The sequence below is a fragment of the Bombina bombina genome, chromosome 5 (assembly GCF_027579735.1).
Source record: "Bombina bombina isolate aBomBom1 chromosome 5, aBomBom1.pri, whole genome shotgun sequence".
NCBI lineage: Eukaryota > Metazoa > Chordata > Amphibia > Anura > Bombinatoridae > Bombina > Bombina bombina.
Genome location: NC_069503.1, coordinates 539,014,167 through 539,036,067, shown reverse-complemented (window position 1 = coordinate 539,036,067; position 21,901 = coordinate 539,014,167). Strand labels below are relative to the sequence as shown.

The following is a 21,901-nucleotide window of genomic DNA, read 5'->3' as shown; positions in this document are numbered from 1 at the left end:
TCATGACCCTTTAAGATTTTCAACCAGAAGGTTGTTAGGTTGTCATTTCTGGTTCAGATAGCTGATCAAAGCGTCCATAGGGAGTCTCAGCTCAATGTTTCAATAGGCAGTTGTTGGGACAATTGGGGTAAAAATTACATCTTCAGACTCCTAATAAGCTGCTGATATAAGCTGGGAAGCTTGGTTCTGAGTGATAAATCTGTGCAAAACTGATGCACAGTTGCTGAGTTTTCCAGTCTATAGCTGTATAATGGTTTTAAGCCAAAGTAGGCCTATAAATGGTATTTGTAGTAAGAGAAGAGATAATACTGAATTGTAAATGTAGAATTCTACCAAGGAGGTCCAGTGTTCAAGAGGGTCCGATATAGCACAAAACCTAGAACATGTGTGTTATTGGATGCCACAGGCACTAAAGTCAACAATAGCAGTGGGGCAGATCATATAGAAGGGATATCCCTTTGGATTAGGGGTTTGCTGCTAGCAGGATGTTTTTCACTTAAAGGTGGCCCTTGGGTGTCACTATGGTTGGGGATTGCTTTTAGGATTAACAGTGGTCAGACAGGATCACAACTATAGAGATCAGAAAATTCAAAGGATCTTTTTTATTATTCTTTGCATTGAGTTTTGTCTGTATGAAACTATTGCACAATAGCTAAAACAGCTTTTGGTTTTACAGAAAGTGGGGTTTAGGGTAGCAATTGTTGCCTTGTAAATTCTCAAAAATAGCTGCACTGCCCACTTCAATAATATTTATATTACATCAGGATAGAAGAAAAAAAAAAAAGTTAATAATGTCTAATTCTATCCTTATAAACACTAGAAGGACATCAAGGTCACTTGAAATAAACCATTCATCTACCAGCACATATAGTCTAAACACATAGAAATATATTTCAGACTCCTCTAATGGTACTAGTAATTCACTACATATTTAAACCAAATTTCATCTTTATAACCTCCACCACCTGGCATAAAAGTTTATGTAATCTACTAAATATCACAAAAGCCTCATACGAGATACCTGCTTCAAAACTATAACATTCTGGTAAGATGTGTATACTAATAGAGAGGGACTGATCCATATCCTATTCCGTTAGGAAAAAGATGTTAAGCTTAAATATCTAGAATGCCTCCCTCTGCCTCATAAGGAAGCCTCTAACACCACCTCTCCTAAGTATGTGAATATGATCAATAACCTGGAACCTCAACTGATTTACATGATGACTACCCTGAATGAAGTAGTATATCACAGGAGCCCCTAAGTCCTTATTCCTAATATTAGACTTAGGTTCTAGGATCAGATCACGGACTCTTGCCTTTATACACTGTCCCACATGGACACTTGCTTAAATAAATACCATATTCTGTATTATATGTGAAATAACCTCTAATAGCACATTCATATATTAAAAATATAAAAAGCATTCAGATTGCTTCTCCATTTTGAGAGTGTGCATTATTAATACAGTCACTCTCAACAGGCCAATTGGCTTTGAAAAGAATGGTAGAAATGGGTGATTTGTTTAAAGGGACAATCAAGTCAATATTAAACTCTCATGATTCAGATAGAGCAGCAATTTTAAACAACTTTTTAATTTACTTCCATTAACAAAATGTGCACAGTCTTCTTATATTTACACTTTTTTGAATCACCAGCTCCTACTGAGCATGTGCAGGAATTCACAGAATATACGTATATGCATTTGTGATTGGCTGATGGCTGTCACATGATACAGGAGGAGTGGAAATAGACATAACTGACATTTGTCAGAAAACAATCTACTACGTATTTGAAGTTCTTACAAAGTGCCCCACCATTTTCATAGTTAAAATACAAAAAGGGGCAAAATAAATAAAGTATATTGCAAAGTTTGAACATATTACAATATCAAGAGTTTCATGTCTAAGATCTCCCAAAATGAAACTCTGTTTTGTTTGCTATGCATTATTATTAGATGTTCCAAGACTGTTAATATAAAACATTACAATAACTAGTGTTCTTCTTCTAGAAGACAAGCACATGTGGTATCCAATTCGTGTTATGGCAGCCCTAGGTCACCTCATCAGGAACCTAAGCACGACAGGTTAGTGAGAATAATGTATTCATTAAAGAAATAATGACCATGTGTCTATAAAAAAGCTGTTTTGCCTCTAAACTAGAGTTACTAGGTACAGTAAACACCTTGTAATTAAAATATATTTATTTTGTGTTGCTATAAATTGACGGCTAGCCACAATCATAATGTCAATATTACGTACATTGTTTTACATTTGTTATTAAAGGGATAGTAAACACCAACATTTTTATTGTTTAAAAAGATAGCTAATCCCTTTATTTACCATACCCCAGTTTTGCATAAACAACACTGTTATAGAAATATATTTTTTTCTGCAATTACCTGGTATCTAAGCTTCTGCTGACTGCCTCCTTATCTCAGATCTTTTGACAGACTTGCATTTCAGGTAATTAGTGCTGACTCTTAAATAACTTCACATGCATGAGCACAGTGTTATCTATATGAAACACATGAACTAACACCCTCTAGCTGTGAAAAACTGTCAAATGCAGAGGCGGCCTTCAAGGGCTTAGAAATTAGTATATGAGCCTACCTAGGTTTAGCTTTCAAATAAGAATAACTAGAAAACAAAGCAAATTTGATGATAAAAGTGAATTAGAAAGTTGTTTAAAATTATAAGCCCTATCTGAATCATGAAAGTTTAATTTGGACTTTACTATCCCTATAAGTCAATTCCGGGCACCTTCTGTATGTAGCAGGGCTAGCCTTAAAAAGTGAGCAGAGGTTATTTCAGTTTCAGAGAGTTAGAAAATCCTCAATTTCCACAGATAGATGACATATTGTGCAGTTGTTTCATGACACATAACATAAAAGGCCATTCTAGTGATTAAATGAAATGTCCTAATTTGTTAGAGCATGCGATTCTATCACTAGCAAAGCTGCAAAGCTATGTGCTTAACCCCACAAAAGAGGGTAAACAAATAGTTAATGTGCTGCTTGGGACTTGCAGATATATTTATATATAGGAATATCTATTTAAAAATATTTCGAACTATGTGCAGAACATTGGAATGTGAATTATTTACAGTAAATAAACAGTAGAACACTTTGTTAAATATGAATATTGCACAAATATGCTTTAATATGTTTTTAACTACTTGACTGCAAAGGGCTGCATGGTTGTAAATAGAAACCGTTGAAAATAGAAACCCAGTTTCTAGTGTAAGTCAATGGAAGTGAGGGAGTTAGGTTACAGGCCCCTCTCAAAATTATCCTAAGTAACACCTAATACATTATTTTTAAAGCTTTGAAATGAAAACTTTAAATGCTAAACAGCATTATAAACCTAATAAAATAATCACACAACACAGAATATATCATCAAACTAAGTTTAATGAACAAAAACATTTGCTAAACAGCATTATAAACCTAATAAAATAATCACACAACACAGACTGTATAATCAAACTAAGTTTAATGAACAAAAACATTTTTTTACTTGCATTTTCCTGCAAACAGTTCTCTGCAATGTTAGGATGTTAGATAATATCGGGTCTGCAGCTATTGTATGTATTCCAGTCTGGACTGATTTATAGATACAAGGGAAGTGGCTGCTAGATCTTGTTCCTTTGAAAGCTGCTCGATAGTCTGGTTACACTGATTAATTTCAGCTTACTTGGCTTGCATATCTGCTGCAACACAAGCGGACCGCTCCACCTACTGGCTATTTTAATCAATGCACTGCTACTCAGTGCTTTTCAATAACAGTCTCATGACTTAAAAAAAAGGGCGTTATTCTGAAACTGCGCAAATTGAACCGTCGTAAACCGAGGGCAACCTGTATCTATATACATATATATATATATATGTGCAGAGAGACTTAGGGCCAGATTATGAGTGGTTACACGTTACACAGTTACTCGTGAGCGATATCGGATTTAGCCATGATAACTGTTAACTCGTAATCTGGTCCTAAGGCTCTGTGTGTCCATTTATATGGTTATGTGTTAGTTATGTTATTATTTTGTTAAGTCAGCATCTCAGGCCAATGGGACATTTAATCCCTTATGTAATAATATAAACTCTGTGTATTATGATCACTTGAAATCTAGAGTAGCATGGGCCATGCATGGTCATGTAGATAGTTTTGCTGTTTTTCACTTTATTCCCAAAATGTAATATTTTTGCATATTTAAAAATAAATACTCTATAACTCACAGTCACTTTATATCATGTTATATTTTTTAGATCATTATTAGGTGGCCTACTCACTTCTTCTTACCGTCAACACCAAGAATCTTTAGCATCAGAAAGAGAAAGAAGGCGCCAGGAAAGAGAAGAGAGACTGCAAAGGATAGAACGGGAAGAAAGAAACAAGTTTAAGTAAGTCACAAAATGAATGTGAAAATAAACTATGAGCACATATGTATGATTTACTAAATGGTGTAGTTATTGCATCATTTTGTCTTGGTACTGGGCTTCATCCATAGACAATAGTGATAATGCAAAGGGCACTTGTTGTGATGGCAGTTGGCCATGAAAGAGCAGGGGGCAGATGATTGTGCAATGCTAAATGCTGGCAATGTATTACTACCCACTAGCTGCGATGCTGAGCGGATAGCGTTTCTTAAATGGAGGTCTATGTCTGAAATGTTTTGAGCCTTGCTCCAGCTATATTTCAAAGTGTTATAATAGTGGGTGTTCCTACAAACTGGCCTGTATAATAAAGGTGGACAATACGTGATACCTTTGACATCAAGCAAGAACCACTAGCAACGAGGGAAAACACTATTTACATTTGTGGGAAAACACTCTTACAAAATGGGTTATGTAAACACTTGTGATTGTTAAATATTTGCATGTCTGTTTTGATATAGTAAAGTAGTGGGATAGAATGAAAGTGTTTTGGCAATCTCATAGACATAAATGAGGGATGGACCATGGGGCATATCAGGCATTGTTGAGACATGGGCCTCTATTTAACAAGGTCTGGCGGACCTGGTCCGACAGTGCGGATCAGGTCCGCCAGACCTCGCTGAATACGGAGAGCAATACGCTCTCCAAATTCAGCAATGCACCAGCAGCTCACAAGAGCTGCTGGTGCAACGCCGCCCCCTGCAGACTCGCGGCCAATCAGCCGCCAGAAAGGGGGTGTCAATCAACCCGATTGTACTCAGAGCAGGCGGACAGGGTTATGGAGCAGCGGTCTTTGTGACCGCTGCTTCATAACTGCTGTTTCTGGCGAGTCTTCGGAGCTTGATAGATAAGCCCCATGGTCAGGATTTTTCTAAACTTCGTTTCAACATGAAGGAATAAGAAAGACTCTTGTTAAGTATCTGATCTCATAGACGTGACTCAATATTTCAAAACTGATTTTTATTTTTTGCCCATTTTAGTAATGTTTTGAATGTGTTTTTGTCATTCCAATAACCTTGACGTTTTTGCTGGTTCTACTGTATGCATTGGAAAGTAAATGGCTGTCATTAAAATAGACCTGAACCAGCAATTTACTGTGCTGACAAGAGTCGTGTACAAATCTTTTTTTAATTAGACAGTGTTTGAGTCATGAAATTGTGGTACTTTTTTTCAGTGAGTTTCACAAATGGATTTTATTGAATCTGAGACAATGGGGCCTAGTTATCAAGCCGTCAACCTCAAATACGCTGGAATTCCGCAGCGTATTTGTGGCGAGGCTGATTCGCCTTAGTTATCAAAGGCTAGAGACTGTCAAAAGTAGAATTTTGTGACATAAGCTTCGATCCGCCGGACTCAGTCCGACACAGATCGATTCTTACGTCACTCCAGATGTTCCGCACACAAGTGCGGCACAATCTGACTACTTTTGCTAGTTATCAAAAAACTAGCAGGTACGCTTGGCACTTTTACGGCCCAGCGTACCTGGTTTTCAATCCGCCGCCCTGGAGGCGTCGGATCCCATAGGAATCAATGGGAGTCTGACCATAGCGAAAGTACAAGTTCGCTGCTGCCAGACATCCCATTGATTTCTATGGGAGCTGTCTGCACCTAACACCCTAACATGTACCCCGAGTCTAAACACCCCTAAGCTGTCCCCCCCTACACCACCGCAACTAAATAAATGTATTACCCCCTAAACCGCTGCTCCCGGAGCCCACCGCAAGCTACTCTATACATATTAACCCCTAAACCGCCGCTCCTGGAGCCCACCGCAACTATAATAAATGTATTAACCCCTAAACCGCCGCTCCCGGACACCGCCGCAACCTACATTATACCTAGTAACCCCTATCCTGCCCCCTATACCGCCGCCCTCTATAATAAAGTTATTAATTCCTATCCTGCCGATCCCGCACCTCCCTGCAACTAAATAAATAGTTTAACCCCTAAACCGCCACTCCCGGACCCTGACGCAACCTATATTAAACTTATTAACCCCTAATCTGCCCCCCCTACACCGTCGCCACTGTAATAAAATTATTAACCCCTAAACCTAAGTCTAACACTAACACTAACACCCCCCCAACTTAAATATTAATTAAATAAATATAAATAATATTTCTATTATTAACTAAATTAACTAAATTACCTTTAAAATAAACCATAATATAGCTACAATATAAATAATAATTATATTGTAGCTATCTTAGGATTTATTTTTATTTTACAGGCAAATTTCAATTTATTTTAACTAGGTACAATATCTATTAAATAGTTATAATAATTACATTGTAGCTATTTTAGGATTTATATTTATTTTACAGGTAACTTTGTATTTATTTTAGCTAGTTAGAATAGTTATTAAATAGTTAACTATTTAATAACTACCTAGCTAAAAGAAATACAAAATTACCTGTAAAATAAATCCTAACATAAGTTACAATTAAACCAAACACTACACTATCATTACATTAATTAAATAAATTAACTACAAATAACTACAATTACATACAATTACATAAACTAACTAAAGTACAAAAAATAAAAAAGCTAAGTTACAAAAAATAAAAAAATAAGTTACAAACATTTAACAAATATTACAACAATTTTAAGCTAATTACACCTAATCTAAGCCCCCTAATAAAATAACAAAGCCCCCCAAAATAAAAAAATTCCCTACCCTATTCTACATTAAAAAAGTTCAAAGCTCTTTTACCTTACCAGCCCTTAAAAGGGCCTTTTGTGGGGCATGCCCCAAAGAAAACTGCTCTTTTGCCTGTAAAAGAAAAATACAACCCCCCCAACATTAAAACCCACCACCCACATACCCCTAATCTAACCCAAACCCCCCTTAAAAAAACCTAACACTAATCCCCTGAAGATCATCCTACCTTGAGTCGTCTTCACTCAGCCAAGCCACCGATGGAACTGAAGAGGAGATCCGGAGCGCCAGAAGTGATCCTCCAAGGGGCGCTGAAGAAGTCTTCCATCCGATGAAGTGATCCTCCAGGCGGCGCAGAAGAAGTCTTCCACCCGGGCGATGTCATCTTACAAGCGGCGCTGAAGAAGTCTTCGATCCGGGCGATGTCATCTTCCAAGCGGGGTCTTCAATCTTCTTCTTCAGGATCCATCTTCATTCCGCCGACGCGGAACATCCTTCTTTCCCGACGGACTACCGACGAATGAAGGCTCCTTTAAGGGACGTCATCCAAGATGGCGTCCCTTCAATTCCGATTGGCTGATAGGATTCAGCCAACCGGAATTAAGGTAGGAAAAATCTGATTGGCTGATTGAATCAGCCAATCAGATTGAAGTTCAATCCGATTGGCTGATCCAATCAGCCAATCAGATTGAACTCGCATTCTATTGGCTGTTCCGATCAGCCAATAGAATGCGAGCTCAATCTGATTGGCTGATTGGATCAGCCAATCGGATTGAACTTCAATCTGATTGGCTGATTCAATCAGCCAATCAGATTTTTTTCTACCTTAATTCTGATTGGCTGATAGAATCTTAGGGTTTATTTTACAGGTAAGTATTTAGTTTTAAATAGAAATAATTTATTAAAGTATAGTGTAGTGTTAGGTGTAATTGTAACTTAGGTTAGTTTTTATTTTACAGGTAAATTTCTCTTGATTTTAGCTAGGTAGCTATTAAATAGTTATTAACTATTTAATAGCTATTGTACCTAGTTAAAATAAATTGAAAGTTACCTATAAAATAAAAATAAATCCTAAGATAGCTACAATATAATTATTATTTATATTGTAGCTATATTAGGGTTTATTTTAAAGGTAAGTATTTAGTTTTAAATAGGATTAATTTAGTTCATAATAGAAATATTATTTAGATTTATTTAATTAATATTTAAGTTAGGGGGGTGTTAGGGTTAGTGTTAGACTTAGGTTTAGAGGTTAATAAATTTATTACAGTGGCGGCGGTGTAGGGGGGGCAGGATAGGGTTTAATAAATGTATTATAGGTGGCGACGGTGTAGGGGGGGCAGATTAGGGGTTAATAAGTTTAATATAGGTTGCGTCAGGGTCCGGGAGCGGCGGTTTAGGGGTTAAACTATTTATTTAGTTGCGGCGAGGTGCGGGATCAGCAGGATAGGGGTTAATAACTTTATTATAGAGGGCGGCGGTATAGGGGGGCAGGTTAGGGGTTACTAGGTATAATGTAGGTTGCGGCGGTGTCCGGGAGCGGCGGTTTAGGGGTTTATACATTTATAAGAGTTGCAGCGGGGTCTAGGAGCGGCGGTTTAGGGGTTAGTAACTTTATTGAGTTGCGGGGGGCTCCGGGGGCGCCGGTATAGGGGTTAGAACAGTGTAGTTTAGTGTGGGTGCTTAGTGACAGGCTAGCAATAAAGCTGTAAAAAAGCCGAAGAGCAGCGAGATTGGATGAGTGATAACTCTCACAGTCCGCTGCTCATCGCCCCGTACTTGGTGCGCGGCTTTTTGACAGATTTATTGATAACTTAGGCGAATTTTTTCAGGTCCGCGGCGGCGATGGTAGGCGAGCTTAGGCGGGCGTATTGGGCCGGCGAAGGCAGGAAAGTTGACACGTTGATAACTAGGCCCCATTGAGACAGATAATAATCTATCTGAAGAAACATATACAGTATACACACAACTTGATTTATACCAGCCCATTAGAAGATCCATATAAAATTAGTTTCATGTCTTTTTTGGAAATTTGAGGCCATTGCAATATTTTCGGAAACCATTAGAAGATCCAATTTTGCAGTGGCTGTGCAGTGTATTATCTTCCCCCAACACTTTGGAAATTTGAAAGCAGTATTCATTTCCACCACAAAACACTTTTTGATCCAAATTGACCTATTGAAAAAAAAACTTTTGGCCTGTTTTTGTATACTTTTGTTGTATTTTTTTGACATGCTCAATTTTTTTAATAAACATGAATGAATCCAGGTTGAAAATGAAAATATAGCTCTGTCACACTTTTAATGTGTGAAACATATACATAACTTAACTGGAGATTGTACTGTAAAAATTGATTTCCCTTAATGTGTTCTCAATGATTTGTTAATACAGCTGCAGAATATAAAATGTAAAGGAAATTTATCTTTTATATTTATTTTTGTATATGAAATAGCTGTTTTTGCTGAGTGAAGCCTCAATGCATTGTTCTAAATGGGCTAAGTCCATACTACCTTGATACATTAAAGGGACAGTATAATTTTTATCTAAGCCTCTGCAGACTGCCTCCTTATCTCAGTGCTATTTACAGTATTGCATTTTAGCTTATTAATACTGACTCATGAATTACTCCACAGGATTGAGCTCAATGTTATCTATATAGCACACATTAATGAGCAGTGTCTTGTTGTGAAAGCTATGCAAAATGTCCAGAGATAAAGGCGGCCCATGGGGGCTTAGAAAGAGGTATACATTTTGAGGTTTAAAGGTTATAAAGTATATTAATATAACCATGTTGGCTGTGCAAAGCTGGGAAATTGGTAGTAAAGACGTCTATCTTTTTAAACAATAACAATTTTGGAGTAAACTGTCCCTTTAAGGACTCCTTATTTTATCTTTCTCACAATGGTCAATACTTAGAGCAATTAAGGAAAATGTTATAACCTGTTTTTTTCACCCCTCACTGGGAACTTGATTGCTGCTTGCTGTCTCTTGTTTACATAACATTTCTATATTTAATACTAAAAGTATTACGTATAGGTGGTGATTTCAACAGACAAAATAAGCTATTTTAAATAACTAAATAAAGGAATGTATAAAAGATTTTGTACACTCCAGCGTGTAAAACAGATCATTGTACAATGACCCTTTAAATATAATCATCAGAATGTTTTATTAAAGGGACAGGAAACCCCAAAATTTTCTTTCATGATTCTGATAAAACATTCACGGCTAGATTTAGAGTTGGGCGGTAGCCGTGAAAACCAGCATTAGAGGCTCCTAACGCTGGTTTTTACCGCCCTCTGGTATTTGGAGTCAGTCAGGAAAGGGTCTAACGCTCACTTTGCAGCCGCGACTTTTCCATACCGCAGATCCCTTTACGTCAATTGCGTATCCTATCTTTTCAATGGGATCTTTCTAACGCCGGTATTTAGAGTCTTGGCTGAAGTGAGCGTTAGAAATCTAACGACAAAACTCCAGCCGCAGAAAAAAGTCAGTAGTTAAGAGCTTTCTGGGCTAACGCCGGTTTATAAAGCTCTTAACTACTGTGCTCTAAAGTACACTAACACCCATAAACTACCTATGTACCCCTAAACCGAGGTCCCCCCACATCGCCGCCACTCTATTAAATTTTTTAACCCCTAATCTGCCGCTCCGTACACCGCCGCCAGCTAAGTTATCCCTATGTACCCCTAATCTGCTGCCCCTAATACCGCCGACACCTATATTATATTTATTAACCCCTAATCTGCCCCCCCCAACGTCGCCGCCACCTACCTACACTTATTAACCCCTAATCTGCCGAGCGGACCTCACTGCTACTATAATAAAGTTATTAACCCCTAATCCGCCTCACTCCCGCCTCAATAACCCTATAATAAATAGTATTAACCCCTAATCTGCCCTCCCTAACATCGCCGACAACTAACTTCAAGCATTAACCCCTAATCTGCCGACCAGAGCTCACCGCTATTCTAATAAATTTTTTAACCCCTAAAGCTAATTCTAACCCTAACCCTAACACCCCCCTAACTTAAATATAATTTAAATCTAACGAAATAAATTAACTATTATTAAATAAATTAATCCTATTTAAAGCTAAATACTTACCTGTAAAATAAACCCTAATATAGCTACAATATAAATTATAATTATATTGCTGCTATTTTAGGATTAATATTTATTTTACAGGCAACTTTGTAATTATTTTAACCAGGTACAATAGCTATTAAATAGTTAATAACTATTTAATAGTTACCTAGTTAAAATAATTACAAAATTACCTGTAAAATAAATCCTAACCTAAGTTACAATTAAACCTAACACTACACTATCAATAAATAAATTAAATAAAATACCTACAATTAAACCTAACACTACACTATCAATAAATTAAGTAAATACAATACCTACAAATAAATACATTTAAATAAACTAACTAAAGTACAAAAAATAAAAAAGAACTAAGTTACAAAAAATAAAAAAATATTTACAAACATTAGAAAAATATTACAACAGCCAATAGAATGTGAGCTCAATCTGATTGGCTGATCCAATCAGCCAATCGGATTGAACTTGAATCTGATTGGCTGATTCCATCAGCCAATCAGAATTTTCCTAGCTTAATTCCGATTGGCTGATAGAATCCTATCAGCCAATCGGAATTCGAGGGACGCCATCTTGGATGACGTCCCTTAAAGGAACCTTCATTCTTCAGTTGGACGTCGGAAGAAGAGGATAGATCCACGCTGGATGTCTTCAGGATGGAGCCGTTCAACATCGGATGAAGATAGAAGATGCCGCCTGGATCAAGATGGTTGCCGGTCCGGATCGCCTCTTCTTCCCGGATAGGATGAAGACTTTGGAGCCTCTTCTGGAACTCTTCAGCCGACGCTTGATAGAAGACTTCAGCCGGATTATGGATCGCCAGCCCCTGCTTGGGCTTGGATAAAGACTTCGGAGCCAGGACGGATCGGTGTGATACCCGGTGTGGTGAAGACAAGGTAGGATGATCTTCAGGGGGGTAGTGTTAGGTTTATTTAAGGGGGGTTTGGGTTAGATTAGGGGTATGTGGATGGTGGGTTTTAATGTTGGGGGGGTTTGTATTTTTCTTTTACAGGCAAAAGAGCTGAATTCTTTGGGGCATACCCCACAAAGGGCCCTTTTAAGGGCTGGTAAGGTAAAAGAGCTTTGAACTTTTTTAATTTAGAATAGGGTAGGGCATTTTTTTATTTTGGGGGGCTTTGTTATTTTATTAGGGGGCTTAGAGTAGGTGTAATTAGTTTAAAATTGTTGTAATATTTTTCTAATGTTTGTAAATATTTTTTTATTTTTTGTAACTTAGTTCTTTTTTATTTTTTGTACTTTAGTTAGTTTATTTAAATGTATTTATTTGTAGGTATTGTATTTAATTAATTTATTGATAGTGTAGTGTTAGGTTTAATTGTAACTTAGGTTAGGATTTATTTTACAGGTAATTTTGTAATTATTTTAACTAGGTAACTATTAAATAGTTATTAACTATTTAATAGCTATTGTACCTGGTTAAAATAATTACAAAGTTACCTGTAAAATAAATATAAATCCTAAAATAGCTACAATATAATTATAATTTATATTGTAGCTATATTAGGGTTTATTTTACAGGTAAGTATTTAGCTTTAAATAGGAATAATTTATTTAATAAGAGTTAATTTATTTCGTTAGATTTAAATTATATTTAACTTAGGGGGGTGTTAGTGTTAGGGTTAGAATTAGTTTTAAGGGTTAATACATTTATTATAGTAGCGGTGCGATCCGGTCAGCAGATTAGGGGTTAATGTTTGAAGTTAGGTGTTGGCGATGTTAGGGAGGGCAGATTAGGGGTTAATACTATTTATTATAGGGTTATTGAGGCGGGAGTGAGGCGGATTAGGGGTTAATACATTTATTATAGTAGCGGTGCGGTTCGGTCGGCAGATTAGGGGTTAATTATTGTAGGTAGGTGGAGGCGACGTTGTGGGGGGCAGATTAGGGGTTAATAAATATAATATAGGGGTCGGCGGTGTTAGGGGCAGCAGATTAGGGGTACATAGGTATAATGTAGGTAGCGGCGGTATACGGAGCGGCAGATTAGGGGTTAATAATAATATGCAGGTGTCAGCGATAGCGGGGTCGGCAGATTAGGGGTTAATAAGTGTAAGGTTAGGGGTGTTTAGACTCGGGGTACATGTTAGAATGTTAGGTGCAGACTTAGTGTTTCCCCATAGAAAACAATGTAGCTGCGTTAGAAGCTGAACGCTGCTTTTTTGCAGGTGTTAGGTTTTTTCAGCTCAAACAGCCCCATTGTTTTCTATGGGGGAATCGTGCACGAGCACGTTTTTTGAAGCTGGCCGCGTCCGTAAGCACCGCTGGTATCGAGAGTTGCAGTGGCGTTAAATATGCTCTACGCTCCCTTTTTTGGAGCCTAACGCAGCCATTCTGTGAACTCTAAATACCAGCGGTATTTAAAAGGTGCGGGGGAAAAAAAGCACGCGTAGCTAACGCACCCCTTTGGCCGCAGAACTCTAAATCTAGCCGTCAGTTTTAAACAACTCTCCAATTTACTCCCATGATCAAATGTGCTTCATTCTCTTGTTATCCTTTGCTGAAGACAGCATTGTACTACTGGCAGCTAGCTGAACACATCTAGTTATCCAATCACAAGAGACAAATGTGTGCAGGCACCAATAAGCAGCAGCTCCCACTAGTGTAGGATATATGCATATTCTTTTTCAACAAGGGATACCAAAGGGAACAAAGCGTATTTCTAAACAAGTGAATTTAAAAGTGTCTTAAAATTACATGCTCTATCTGAATCATGCAAGTTTTAATTTTGACTTTCCTATCCATTTAACTTCAGTTTATTTATATGTTTTATTTTTTTATTTTAAAACAGAACATTAGTCAAAACAATATGTTATGAGTTAAGTGTAAAAACCTGTATTTCAAACACATCAATCATCATGAATACTGAATAAATTATCCACGTTTTGCTTTTGAATTGACAACTTATCTTTTGCTTCTGTGAAGATCAGTGGAACCCCCCAGGAAATGTATGAAAAACAGCTGTTTCTTATTTATATTTTTTAATGTTTAACCAAATATGTCTTTGATATCATATTTATGATTTAAGCATTTCTGGTCTATTCAGACAGCTTTTATTTGTTACGTATGACATAGAACTAAAAGGCAAAAACCACCCAAGTTGCATAAGATTTTTTTGCATGGCAAACACTTAGGCCTAGATTTGGAGTTTGGCGGTAGAAGGGCTGTTAACGCTCCGCGGGCTTTTTTCTGGCCGCACCATAAATTTAACTCTGGTATCGAGAGTTCAAACAAATGCTGCGTTAGGCTCCAAAAAAGGAGCGTAGAGCATTTTTACCGCAAATGCAACTCTCGATACCAGAGTTGCTTACGGACGCGGCCAGCCTCAAAAACGTGCTCGTGCACGATTCTCCCATAGGAAACAATGGGGCTGTTTGAGCTGAAAAAAAACCTAACACCTGCAAAAAAGCAGCGTTCAGCTCCTAACGCAGCCCCATTGTTTCCTATGGGGAAACACTTCCTATGTCTGCACCTAACACCCTAACATGTACCCCGAGTCTAAACACCCCTATCCTTACACTTATTAACCCCTAATCTGCCGCTCCCGCTATCGCTGACCCCTGCATATTTTTTTAACCCCTAATCTGCCGCTCCGTAAACCGCCGCAACTTACATTATCCCTATGTACCCCTAATCTGCTGCCCCTAACACCGCCGACCCCTATATTATATTTATTAACCCCTAATCTGCCCCCCTCAACGTCGCCTCCACCTGCCTACACTTATTAACCCCTAATCTGCCGAGCGGACCGCACCGCTACTATAATAAAGTTATTAACCCCTAACCCGCCTCACTAACCCTATCATAAATAGTATTAACCCCTAATCTGCCCTCCCTAACATCGTTGACACCTAACTTCAAACATTAACCCCTAATCTGACGACCGGAGCTCATCGCTACTATAATAAATGGATTAACCCCTAAAGCTAAGTCTAACCCTAACACTAACACCCCCCTAACTTAAATATAATTTAAATCTAACGAAATTAATTAACTCTTATTAAATAAATTATTCCTATTTAAAGCTAAATACTTACCTGTAAAATACATCCTAATATAGCTACAATATAAATTATAATTATATTATAGCTATTTTAGGATTCATATTTATTTTACAGGCAACTTGGTAATTATTTTAACCAGGTACAATAGCTATTAAATAGTTACCTAGTTAAAATAATAACAAATTTACCTGTAAAATAAATCCTAACCTAAGATATAATTAAACCTAACACTACCCTATCAATAAATTAATTAAATAAACTACCTACAATTACCTACAATTAACCTAACACTACACTATCAATAAATTAATTAAACACAATTCCTACAAATAAATACAATTAAATAAACTAGCTAAAGTACAAAAAATAAAAAAGAACTAAGTTACAAAAAATAAAAAAATATTTACAAACATAAGAAAAATATTACAACAATTTTAAACTAATTACACCTACTCTAAGCCCCCTAATAAAATAACAAAGCCCCCCAAAATAAAAAATTCCCTACCCTATTCTAAATTAAAAAAGTTAAAAGCTCTTTTACCTTACCAGCCCTGAACAGGGCCCTTTGCGGGGCATGCCCCAAGAATTTCAGCTCTTTTGCCTGTAAAAAAAAACATACAATACCCCCCCCAACATTACAACCCACCACCCACATACCCCTAATCTAACCCAAACCCCCCTTAAATAAACCTAACACTAAGCCCCTGAAGATCTTCCTACCTTGTCTTCACCATCCAGGTTCACCGATCCGTCCTGAAGAGCTCCTCCGATGTCCTGATCCAAGCCCAAGCGGGGGGCTGAAGAGGTCCATGATCCGGTCAAAGTCTTCATCCAAGCGGGGCAGAAGAGGATCTTCCATCCGATTGAAGTCTTCATCCAGGCGGCATCTTCTATGGTCTTCCATTCGGAGCGAAGCGGCAGGATCCTGAAGACCTCCAGCGCGGAACATCCATCCGGCCCGACGACTGAACGACGAATGACTGTTCCTTTAAGGGACGTCATCCAAGATGGCGTCCCTCGAATTCCGATTGGCTGATAGGATTCTATCAGCCAATCGGAATTAAGGTAGGAATATTCTGATTGGCTGATTGGATCAGCCAATAGGATTGAACTTGATTCTGATTGGCTGATTCCATCAGCCAATCAGAATATTCCTACCTTAATTCCGATTGGCTGATAGAATCCTATCAGCCAATCGGAATTCGAGGGACGCCATCTTGGATGACGTCCCTTAAAGGAACAGTCATTCGTCGTTCAGTCGTCGGGCCGGATGGATGTTCCGCGCTGGAGGTCTTCAGGATCCTGCCGCTTCGCTCCGGATGGAAGACCATAGAAGATGCCGCCTGGATGAAGACTTCAATCGGATGGAAGATCCTCTTCTGCCCCGCTTGGATGAAGACTTTGACCGGATCATGGACCTCTTCAGCCCCCCGCTTGGGCTTGGATCAGGACATTGGAGGAGCTCTTCAGGACGGATCGGTGAACCTGGATGGTGAAGACAAGGTAGGAAGATCTTGAGGGGCTTAGTGTTAGGTTTATTTAAGGGGGGTTTGGGTTAGATTAGGGGTATGTGGGTGGTGGGTTGTAATGTTGGGGGGGGTATTGTATGTTTTTTTTTACAGGCAAAAGAGCTGAAATTCTTGGGGCATGCCCCGCAAAGGGCCCTGTTCAGGGCTGGTAAGGTAAAAGAGCTTTTAACTTTTTTAATTTAGAATAGGGTAGGGAATTTTTTATTTTGGGGGGCTTTGTTATTTTATTAGGGGGCTTAGAGTAGGTGTAATTAGTTTAAAATTGTTGTAATATTTTTCTTATGTTTGTAAATATTTTTTTATTTTTTGTAACTTAGTTCTTTTTTATTTTTTGTACTTTAGCTAGTTTATTTAATTGTATTTATTTGTAGGAATTGTGTTTAATTAATTTATTGATAGTGTAGTGTTAGGTTAATTGTAGGTAATTGTAGGTAGTTTATTTAATTAATTTATTGATAGGGTAGTGTTAGGTTTAATTATATATTAGGTTAGGATTTATTTTACAGGTAAATTTGTTATTATTTTAACTAGGTAACTATTTAATAGCTATTGTACCTGGTTAAAATAATTACCAAGTTGCCTGTAAAATAAATATTAATCCTAAAATAGCTACAATATAATTATAATTTATATTGTAGCTATATTAGGGTTTATTTTACAGGTAAGTATTTAGCTTTAAATAGGAATAATTTATTTAATAAGAGTTAATTAATTTCGTTAGATTTAAATTATATTTAATTTAGGGGGGTGTTAGTGTTAGGGTTAGACTTAGCTTTAGGGGTTAATACATTTATTAGAATAGCGGTGAGCTCCGGTCGGCAGATTAGGGGTTAATAATTGAAGTTAGGTGTCGACGATGTTAGGGAGGGCAGATTAGGGGTTAATACTATTTATGATAGGGTTAGTGAGGCGGATTAGGGGTTAATACATTTATTATAGTAGCGCTCAGGTCCGCTCGGCAGATTAGGGGTTAATAAGTGTAGGCAGGTGTCGGCGACGTTGAGGGGGGCAGATTAGGGGTTAATAAATATAATATAGGGGTCGGCGGTGTTAGGGGCAGCAGATTAGGGGTACATAAGGATAACGTAGGTGGCGGCGCTTTGCGGTCGGAATATTAGGGGTTAATTATTGTAAGTAGCTGGCGGCGACGTTGTGGGGGGCAGGCTAGGGGTTAATAAATGTAATACAGGGGTTGGCGGGGTTAGGGGCAGCAGATTAGGGGTACATAAGTATAACGTAGGTGGCGGTCGGCAGATTAGGGGTTAAAAAATTTTAATCGAGTGTCGGCGATGTGGGGGGAGCTCGGTTTAGGGGTACATAGGTAGTTTATGGGTGTTAGTGTACTTTAGGGTACAGTAGTTAAGAGCTTTATGAACCGGCGTTAGCCCAGAAAGCTCTTAACTCCTGCTATTTTCAGGCGCTAACGCTCACTTCAGAAACGACTCTAAATACCGGCGTTAGAAAGATTCCATTGAAAAGATAGGATACGCAATTGACGTAAGGGGATCTGCGGTATGGAAAAGTCGCGGCTGAAAGGTGAGCGTTAGACCCTTTCCTGACTGACTCCAAATACCGGCGGTAGCCTAAAACCAGCGTTAGGAGCCTCTAACGCTGGTTTTCACGGCTACCGCCGAACTCTAAATCTAGGCCTTATATTTTTAGGAGTGCCAATAAACAGATTAAAATAATGTTCCACTATTTTAACACATGATATAAACACAAATAAATAGATGATTTAAAGAGGTAAGAGATGGAAGATTTGGATACTCATATAAGGGACATAAATGATACATAACATGGAATACATGACACATTAAAGGGACAGTATACACTAATTTTCATATAACTGCATGTAATAGACACTTCTATAAAGAATAAGCACAGATACTGATATAAAAATCCAGTATAAAACCATTTAAAAACTTACTTAGAAGCTTCCAGTTTAGCTCTGTTTAAAAGGTTACTGGAATACCCACTGCAAGTTGGAAATAGCAGACACTCCCCCCTCCCCCTTCCTTTGCATATGAAAAGACCCTTTACACAAACAGGAGCAAACTGGAGTAGGTATCTGACGGTATTCTCCTAAAACTTTGGGACTTGGTTAGGAGTCTGAAAGTCACAGCAATGTTATTTAAAAATAAGCAAAACTATCCTTTTTTTAAAAAAAAACAAAAACTTTATGGGCTATATAAATAGATCATCTACAAAACATTTATGCAAAGAAAAAACAAGTGTATAATGTCCCTTTAACTTGAATAGAATAATAGCGTGCATATTACAGGTTGAAAGTTGAGCGCAATTGAATTTAACGTGTCGTGATAGGTTTGGGAGAGCTCTGATTAACTTTTACTTGAGTCAAAAAAGTTACTCATAATAACACCATCTAATAAAAATTATTTAAAAAAATATTGCATAAAAAAGTTATAAGGAATCAAAGATATGAGGTCTCAGGTGTTAGAAAAAAAAACTGTAAAAGGCTTTAACAGAAATACATACATATACATGTCTAAATATGTATATGTATGTATATGTATATGAATATATGTGTGTACATATGCATGTATTTACAGACATATAAACACATAAATACATAAATAGACATATATAGAGCCCTTATATTTGAGCCCTTTGCAGTCAAGTAACTGAAGACATGTAAAACATAGTTATGCAATATTCATATTTAAAGGGACACTGAACCCACATTTTTTCTTTCATGATTCAACTAGAGCATGCAATTTTAAGCAAATTTCTAATTTACTCCTATTATCAATTTTTCTTCATTCTCTTGCTATCTTTATTTGAAAAAAAGAAAGAAAGGTTTTTTGGTTCAGTACTCTGGACAGCACTTTTTAATTGGTGGATGAATTTATCCACCAATCAGCAAGAACAACCCAGGTTGTTCACCAAAAATGGTCCGGCATCTAAAATTACAGTCTTGCATTTCAAATAAAGATACGAAGAGAATGAAGAAAATTTGATAATAGGAGTAAATTAGAAAGCTACTTAAAATTACATGCTCTATCTGAATCCTGAAAGAAAAAATTATAATATACACCTAGATTACAAGTTATAATATACGCCTAGATTACAAGTGTTGCGCTAAGTGCGGTATGGTTTTTGTTAGGCTCCCGCACGAGTTTTCAGCATCTTGGCAATAGTGTTTAGCTGTATTTACTGTAAATATTTCACATTCCAATTTTCTTCACATAGCTAAAGAATTTATATCATTACCTAAAATATAATCATATATAATCATATATATATTTATATATATATATATTTATTTTTTACCAAATAAAACATAAGATATATGTAGAAATATGTAATTAAGAATAAATATGACATATTCTGCTACTAAAGACATGGAATGGAATGTGAAATATTCATATATTATGTCAGGTTAGGGCACTTGAGAAAATGCCATTTTCTCCAACATTGGTGTGTCCGGTCCACGGCGTCATCCATTACTTGTGGGAAATATTCTCCCCCACAGGGAAAGGCAAGGAGAGCACACAGCAAGAGCTGTCCATATAGCTCCCCCTCTGGCTCTGCCCCCCAGTCATTCTCCTTGCCGCTCTGAACAAGTAGCATCTCCACGGGGATGGCGAGGAGTTTGTGGTGTAGTTGTAGTTTTTTATTTCTTCTATCAAGAGTTTGTTATTTTAAAATAGTGCTGGCTTGTACTATTTACTCTACAACAGAAAAGTGATGAAGATTTCTGTTTAAGAGGGCTATGATTTTAGCACAAGTAACTAAAATCCATTACTGTTACCACACAGGACTGTTGAAACTAGAGAACTTCAGTTGGGGGTAACAGCTTGCAGACTCATCTGCTTCAGGTATGACTAGTCTCCTTCTAACAACACAGGCTAATGCTAGATGACAGTCATTTTTCCCCTCAGGGAAAACGGTAAGCCATTTTTCTTTCACCTCAGCAAAAAAGATAACAGGCTTCCCCTTTTTGAATTTTATGCTGGTAGACACTGTTAGGGGCCAAATCGATTGGTTTTTATTGCAATATCATGGCATATTAAATGTTTTATGAGCTCATATACACTTGGGGACGTTTTTTTATTGATCTGGCTTGTTTTAGACACCTAAATCTAGTCAGGAAGGCCCCTTCACTCTAGTGTACTGAGGGGGGAGGCCTCATTTTGGCACTTCAGCTGAGCAGTTGATTTTCAAGGCAGTGCATGCAGATTCATGTGAGAGGGTCCTGTGGCTCAGAAAGTGACTCCAGAAGGCTTATTTCTGTGGATGGTTGACCCCTAAGGAAGGTAAAAAGCTGCAGCAATGCTGTAGCAGGGATTGTGGTGTATAAAAACGGTTAAATCCAACAATTTGCTCCGGTTTGCTTGTTTTAAGAGCTAGAGTCTCCATATTTGCTGTGCAATACTTTATAAGCATTAAGACACTGGGGTCCAAATTTCATAAAAATCGGATATTGCCTTCATAGTTTTTTGAACATTCAGAAATAAAGTGTGTCATTTTATTATTTAAAGAGACAGTAACGTTTTTGTTTAAAATCGTTTTTATTGCATTGTTTGCCTGCCTAAATCTGTTTAACATGTCTGGGCCATCAGATAACCTATGTTCTGTGTGTGTAGAGACAAATGTGGTTCCCCCTTCGAGTGTTTGTGATGATTGTGCCATAGCGTCCAAACAAAATAAGGACAGCTCTGTTACATTTCATAATGTTGCCCAAGATGATTTATCTAATGAAGTTAGTGGGGATAGTTCTACATCCTCTCCTTCTGTGTCTACACCAGCTTTGCCCGCGCAGGCGACACCTAGCGCGCCAGTGCTTATTTCTATGCAACAATTGACAGCAGTAGTGGATAATTCTATAGCAAATCTTTTATCCAAACTGCCAGCATTTCAGAGAAAGCGTGATTGTTCAGTTTTAAATACAGATAAAAAGGATGAACAATCAGACGCTGACGATGCCTTATCTATTTTACCCTCACATCAATCAGAATTGGCTGTGAGGGAAGGGCTGTCTGAGGGTGAAATTTCAGACTCAGGAAAAATTTCTCAACAGGCAGAACCTGATATAGTAGCATTTAAGTTTAAGCTAGAACATCTCCACGCTTTGCTTAAGGAGGTATTAGCTACTCTGGATGACTGTGATTCTATGGTAGTACCAGAGAA

The 21,901-nt window shown here is 37.6% G+C and overlaps 1 protein-coding gene across 4 annotated transcripts in view; it reads left to right on the top strand.

Annotated features, from left to right (window-relative positions):
• FHOD3 (formin homology 2 domain containing 3) overlaps positions 1-21,901 on the top strand; it is a 463,343-nt gene that overhangs the window by 322,033 nt on the left and 119,409 nt on the right. For 2 of the 4 annotated variants that reach the window (XM_053714484.1, XM_053714482.1), the window contains exons 11-12: positions 2,010-2,084; positions 4,266-4,400. In XM_053714484.1, coding sequence (XP_053570459.1) covers positions 2,010-2,084; positions 4,266-4,400 — 210 coding nt within the window. The remainder of the gene's footprint in view (positions 1-2,009; positions 2,085-4,265; positions 4,401-21,901) is intronic. The other 2 variants (XM_053714483.1, XM_053714485.1) reach the window with 2 other exon arrangements.